The sequence below is a fragment of the Diachasma alloeum genome, unplaced genomic scaffold (genome assembly GCF_001412515.2).
Source record: "Diachasma alloeum isolate Michigan unplaced genomic scaffold, Dall2.0 Dall_scaffold_00194, whole genome shotgun sequence".
NCBI lineage: Eukaryota > Metazoa > Arthropoda > Insecta > Hymenoptera > Braconidae > Diachasma > Diachasma alloeum.
Window position 1 is genome coordinate 1,316,533 of NW_021680359.1, and position 7,170 is coordinate 1,323,702.

General features: G+C 40.4%; 1 protein-coding gene across 1 annotated transcript; it reads right to left on the reverse strand.

Moving 5' to 3' along the window:
• Positions 1-2,913: 2,913 nt before the first annotated feature.
• LOC107048491 (zinc finger and BTB domain-containing protein 24) lies at positions 2,914-6,584 on the reverse strand. Its single transcript, XM_015271670.1, has 3 exons — positions 6,348-6,584; positions 5,411-6,172; positions 2,914-3,759 (listed from the first exon to the last, which is right to left on the reverse strand). The coding sequence occupies exons 1-3, from the start codon at positions 6,415-6,417 to the stop codon at positions 3,182-3,184; spliced, it is 1,410 nt and encodes a 469-aa protein (XP_015127156.1). The 5' UTR covers positions 6,418-6,584; the 3' UTR covers positions 2,914-3,181.
• Positions 6,585-7,170: the final 586 nt, after the last annotated feature.

Genomic DNA, 7,170 nt, shown 5'->3' on the forward strand with positions numbered 1-7,170 from the left:
TAACTATATTATACGCGGGGGGGAGGCCACGAACCCGGGCCCCGGGGCGGGTTCACTTCCCGGTTTGGGCGCCAAATTGGTGACACTTTTCAATTGAGGTTTTCCCTTGTCCTTCGGCGACTGCGGCACAGGGGGTTGGGTGATGCGAAGGAAACAGACTGTACAGAAGACGAACCGTAGTGATCATGAGAGGAAGATTCTGTCCACATGTCAAGTTTTTATCTCGATTTTTGAACCTAGAGTGATTACAAAGTTTTTCATGAAAAAAATAGAAAAACCGGAATATGTCGAAAACTTTGTATAAACGGATGTATATGTTTTGATTAATTTAGATAGAAGGCGGCGAGAAGAATATTTTGAAAACAAAAAAATCGAAATCGAACAATTAGTTTTGAAGATATTTGCGGAAAACGATTTAAAAACGAATCGTTCTTTCTCAAAAACTATTAGATCGATCAGGCTGAAATTTTGTACCGAGTTAGTTCTCATTAAGACCTGTAATCTGACGAAATTTCAGATTTGTTGGAATTACTTTAGCTACTTAATTACTCAATTTTCTAAAAATTAACCACCGGGAAAGTTGCGGTGGAGTTGCTTACACACAGACATGGTCGCCGAAGACTATTCTATATTATTTCCAATCAAAATTAGAGAATGTGAAAATTGGACGAGTACAATGCTTCCATTTGGATGAAGCTGAAACTACCAAAAGATTCGCCAGCGGCAGATTCGTTTTAGGCAAATGTAGTGGCATACAAATAGTTTCAAGTAATGTACAAACTCTTACGCACTTTTAAAAAACATTTGTACATATGATGATTTGACTCTCACACTTTTCAAAATCCCCTAAATTGAGTCTTGCGCTGGCGAATATTTCGCTAGTTTCAGTTTGATTCCAGTCGGAAACAAAAAATTTCGAATATCTGACACTTGAGATAAGTAATTTGTTTTCCATCGCTTAATTCTCCCAGGCAACGAGAAAGGTCTCATGCTTTACAATATTCGTGTACCAAAGTATGATTTTGTCGCAAATGAAGTCTCTCAAATCGCGTAGAAGAATCGTCAATCTTCATTGTTTTTATAATTTTTTTACGCACTTTCTATGTTTCGATATGTAATATATTAAGATGTAACACGAAACGATAGTGATAAATGAGGATTTATTCAGGTTCCGTAAAGCGCAGACATTGTGAGATTTAAGCCATAGAAAATAATTTACTTCTCCCAAGTAAATATGTTCTGCATATATTAGGAAATTTCCCTCTCAGTTTAACTCCTCACGGATGGAGCCCTTCTGTTACCAAGCGTAGTGTGTGTTCGATACAACTCGATTTCGATTATTTCTAATGAACGGAAAGTTATGAAACCGGCATGTAATTGAAGCTTCAGTATTCCAGTTTCCAATTTGGTTTGTCTGATCAAGTTACTCTTCATAAGTTTGAAAATAATGAGTTTTTGAACACAAGCGTTCACATTTGTATGGGTCGATACCATGCATCGACCCCGTATGTGAGGGGTTAAAAACTCAAAAGAGTATATGAAAAGGGGAAAAAAATTTAAACGACCACCAATTACCAAATATTATTCCTTTAATCATCGTGACTTATGTACAATATCTACAGCAGATCTAAAGTGCTAAAAAAAACTATGCTACATTTTTTGGGAATGCTATTTACAATTAATAATGACTAGGTATTAAACATCCTCCAACTGATCAACAATTCTTCATCCTCACCGAGTTTTCACCCCCCTCCCCCCACATTTATTCCCCTACAGCTAGATCCCTAAAGAATTACCAACGTCCCGCACTGTTTCACCAAACGTAACTCTCGTGGTAACTCGGAGTCAGTCGGTAAAATCGAGTATAGATCTTCATAAATTCACACCCACCAACGAGAGATGTCTTGACAGTGATTGGTACGTGGCTCGACTAGTTTAAACACTCGGTAACATTGTCGAAACTATTCCATTCAACAATAATACATAAAGAAAAACAAAAAATAGAAATAGAACTAAAAATTTCTTATGTTCTCACAGAACGAAAAAAAAAGAGAAATCATTAAACATAGAATCATTAGCTGCCACTGAAGAGCACGATTATTGAGTACGAAATTAGTATTTAAGTACACATCAGGAATTTATGTACAAACGTTTCCGGAGTAGACTATTAAGGCACATGAATTCACAATTAACTCTGATAATCTTATCTACATGGTCCCTATGGAGGATGCTGGAATCTGCAGCACAGGATCATCCAAATTCTCTTGAGAGAAAACTACTATGACTTTTAAAAGTCGCGGGCGATTGGAGTGAGATTTCCCATGCATTGAAGATGGATTGTATATATCTAAAAACAAATAATTAATGCAAAAAAAAAATTGTTTCTTAGTCGTTTTCCCACGCACGCTTAAAATCTTAAAAATAGTCTAGGGTCTTCAACCTTTGAGCTAAACAAATGTTTTTTTTTCAAAATATTTGAAAAAATGTGTACAATAACAATTACGAATTGGTTTTTTGAAATTCTCCTCCTACGTAACTCATTTCATTTTGATTTGAACCATTTATGAAAAATTTGCACCATTTATGTAAAATAGACAAAAAAATTACATTATAATATTTAAAATATATTTTTGATTCTTTCAGAAACATTTTCTGGGCTACTTTACATGAATGATGTAATTTTTTATTAAAAAATTGCAGACGGCTGGATTTTTGATACAGCTGTAACTGTACGTGGATACGTCCATAGTCTTCCCTTCTTTCTCTAATTTCCTGGAAACTCCTTGCATTCCCTCGAATTTTCTAGAATTCCAATAGGTGGCGCTGCACATAAGGATCGTTTCCCAAAATGACCCTCCATATTGAAACCATAGACGTATCCACGTAAAAAAAAACAAAATTAGCTATGTAGGAGAAAAAAAAACTTCTGTAGCTCAAAAATTGGAGGCCCTGCAATGTTTTTAACATTTTAAGCGTCTGTGGGCAAACCAACAAGAAACAATTTTGTTTTGCGCCAAGTATTGATTTTTGAACATGTATAATCGATCTTCAATGGGTGAGAAATTTCACTCCAATGGCGCGCGACTTTTGAAACTCACAGTAGTCTCCCCTTAAATTAGTGAAAAAAGCATTCACTTCCTGCGCTTGGAATCGAGTTGAGAGTTATTTCCCTACATATTTTCTAAGCAATGGCAAGATTCAGACTGATTCCACTGGGCCTCGTGAATGCCGAGGCCCTCGTTGGATCGGAAAAATCGAGGGCCGATGATTTACCAACTGGTACACGCCCAGGCACATGTTCTGGATTCGATGAAATCACTGATGTCCTGATGACCATTCGCGTCATCATATCCGACTGTTTATCCTCCTGAATCTCTCGATACTGTCGTTTCGGTTGGGGCGATGGTATTGTGATCGGTTGGCTCGTTTTCGTGTGTCGAATTATGTTCGAAAATATCACGGGTGATGAGGAGGTCTCGATTACTGCTGGTCGAGACACAATAACACTGATTGGTGAGGATGTTGGAACTGTCGATGTGGCAATTTTCACATCTTCTTTAGTCTCGGTGATAGAGCGCTGGTGGGAGCGCATGCAGGATGATTCCTCGTGTTTGTAGAGGTACGACTTCAGGGCGAAGGCTTTCCCACATCTTCCACAAACGTGGGGCTTCGTGTTGGAGTGCGTTTGGACGTGAGCGCGGAGGTTTGATTTGTCGGCAAAGGCTTTATTACAGATTGTGCATTTGAAGGGTTTCTCACCTAAATAAATAACAAGTGGAATTATTAGTGCTCATTCTAATAGACTGAGGGTGAGAACTAAATGAAATCATCAAGATTTATTGGAATAGGGGTCTGGGATCAATTTTTTTTCTTTTGAACTGATATCTCCCACTGATATTTTTTATATAAATCTAGGGGGCTACGCCCCCTGCTCGCTCCTCTCGCCGCCCCTATATGACTCCCATGATCGTTATCCCTTGTGACCCTTAATCTGGCCCTCGTGACCCTCATTCTGACCCTCATCATACTCCTCGTATGACCCTTCTTCTGACCCTTAATTTTGGAGTCTTAATTTTGTGTGCCAAATTTTCATCACCAGAAGTCGATCTCAATTTTTATAATATAGAAAAGAAAGATATAGAGACCCTTATTTTGACCCTTGTGACCCTTAGTTTTTGACCCTTGGTTTTTAAGCCCCATGACCCTTATTTGAACCTTTACACTGACCCTTGTGGCCCTTAAAGCAATCCTTGTGACCCTTATCTAGACATTTAATCTGACCATTGTTACCCTTATTTGGACCCTTAATCTAACCCTTGTGACTCTCAAACTTGTGACCCTTGTGACTCTTAATTGGATCCATATGACCCCTTCCTGATCGTCATGACCCTCATTTTGACCCTCGTAACCTTTATTCTAATCCACATGACTCTTATTTTGACCCTCGTGACCGTTGTGACCTTTATTTTCGGAGTCTTAATTTTGAGTACCTAATTTTCATCACCAGAAGTCGATTTGGATTTTTATAATATAGAGAAAAACCACAGTAGGATCCCAAAAAAATACTTTTTTTTTATTTATAAAAAAATGGGAAATTGTAAAGCCACAACCAATTATGAAAACTCCGTACTATAATATTCCAATACAAATGTTTGCGTTTGTAAAAGCATTAACTTTTTGTATAAAAAAATTCTGCTTTCATTCGCGACAATGACAAAATCCCAGCAAACCCCCAATTAACCGTAGGTTGGTCACCCTATGAGAGAAACCCTGCCGCGCGTCGTTCTTCTTTAATTACAATTGATTGGTTAACCGGAAAAATTCAAAAAAATTTGACTTTGTCATTTGAAGTATTCAAAAAAATTATAGTAGTTCATAGAACAACATTTCCCAAAATTCCTGAAAAAAACAAATGATTTCGGACAGAGGAATTATTTTTTCCACTGTTAAACGAAATTGCCCATGACGCGACGTTGCCGGAAACTCGCTAAACGCGCCCGCGCAGTGTAGAGTGAATTCGGCAACGCGAGGGCCTAAATAACACGGCGGGGAATCCCCGCGGAGATGACCAGAGTCGCCGGATCGCGTGTGGTGACCAGCCTAGGGTTAAACTCAGTAGCGAAGCGGTAAACTGTGTCAAGTCGATTTTGATTATTGGCCAGTTTTTTACGAATATCTCGGAACCTAAAAGAGATGGAAAAACTTTGTCACGATCTTTTTTGTAGAGCCAATCGAGGGTTATGAAAAAGGTCGTGACAAAAATTTTTCCATCTCTTTCAGATTCCGAGATATTCTTCAAAAACTGGCCAAAAGTAAAAACGCCTTAACCCCGTGTACCGATACTGAACTCATGATTCGATACTGAACTCATGATTGATTTCGAATTCGACTAAGTGAATCATCAATTTACCCGTGTGTGTTCTGATGTGTCCCTGCAGCAGCCACGGTCTCGAGAAGCATTTACCACAGTAATGACACTTGCACCCTTGATTGTGCGTCCTCACATGCATGCTGTATGCCGGCATGCTGACATAAACTTTGTCACAATGGGGGCACCTCCTCGCCTTTTTGTCCGCAAGCGAGCGATGCGTTTGTCTATGTCTCGCGAGATTTGAGGACGTTGAGTATTTCTTCCCGCAGTCAGGACACTCGTGCTCCTCAGCGTCATCAGTTTTAGAAGAGTCCGATTGTACCGAAGAAATTCTTCGCACGGGGGGGCTCTGGGGTTGATTACTCAGTATTCTTCTGGATTCTTCCGACAACTGTGGAGATCTCAAACAAGTCCGACGGCTTCTAGCTTCCAAAAGCTCCCTCTCGCTCTCGATTCTCTCGAAAAATAATCGCGTTCGTTCTCTCAGGCTCAAATCAGAGGCCTCGCCGATGTGAATTCCCTGACGCAGGCTCGCTGTCTCCTCCGAGATAACTCTGTACTTGTCTAGATCCTTCATGTCAGCTGTCCAACGTGGTGACGCTGAACGATGGTGAATAACATTGCTCGGATGAATTAGAGTACCAGCGGCAGCTGCCAAACTGACTTCTGCCAATTTCGTCAAGTTGTAGAGTTCCTCGGGGCATTCTGATGACGTCTCACTGGCGCAATCACTCACACCGTCCGAGGTTGGCTGATTAGAATTGTACTCGGGGATCCTCACACCTCGTTCAGGACTAAAACCTGTGGATTTAAGAGCAATAAATCACGTCTTTATTGACCAAAACACTCGTCAGCTCAAGCTTGCACACCTCAGAAGAAACAGAAATAGCGCCCAATGTTCTGCGTTGTTCAAAGAAATGACGCACGAGTCCAGAAATTTGTGAATCGAAAAATGAAGAGATTCGGTGCAACTCACCTCTGATATTTTCCTCAAACTCCTCAGGTCCGTTGTACCTCCTGTGAGTGATTAAAAAAGCTCGTGGCATTTTTTTATACAGTTGTAGATTCAGGTAATCAACAGCACATAACACTTGACACCAAACACCACAAATTCATTTATCGATGAGATGTTTGAATTTATTTCAATAAACTGTGGATCAAGGGGTTTATGGAAAAATCACGGTACTGAGACAAAAGGGTGGGTACTTGTTAACGTCTGGCAAGTTTGGGAGGAAATAGTTGGTCCGGCTATGATTCGGGGCTACATATAGCCGAAGCCAGCCTCCCTCGTGCCTTATCCCCCACCCTTCTTCAGCTGCTGCTCTACCGTTGTCGTCGGCACACACCACGCGCCCTAGCATGTGCCACCGAGTAGAGGAATGTCCCCTCTGTCGCTTCACCCTCTCTCCTACATTTCTGCTGGGTTAAAACGTGTGTTTTACGCTTTTGGATCGTTTTGGACTGCCACCACGAAGATCGACTGGCACTGGTATGTGTCCACCCTCAATCGCATGTATTCCTTCTTCTTGGCTGTCTTGGGGCACAAAGGGCAGCTGGATGGAACCCCACTCGATCCCTCATAATGTGTACATTTTTTTTGCCATCATTCAAGATGAATTTTGGCAGCAACGGGTGATGGGGGGCACGTCTAAATAACTTAGCGACAAAAAAACTCTGTCGTGGACCCGGATGATGGACATTTCGGGATTTATCGTTGCAATTTTTTTAGGGAAATATGACAACTTTTTATCCATCTTCTTATCTTAGTTGAGTTATGTCTTCACAGAGGTCAATACATT

Coding starts and splice junctions, on each gene's coding strand:
- LOC107048491 (XM_015271670.1), bottom strand. CDS start 6,417: ATGCCACGAGCTTTTTTAATCACTCACAGGAGGTACAACGGACCTGAG. Junction 6,173..6,347: donor GTTTGAGGAAAATATCAGAG/GTGAGTTGCACC, acceptor TTAAATCCACAG/GTTTTAGTCCTGAACGAGGT. Junction 3,760..5,410: donor ACACATCAGAACACACACGG/GTAAATTGATGA, acceptor TTATTTATTTAG/GTGAGAAACCCTTCAAATGC.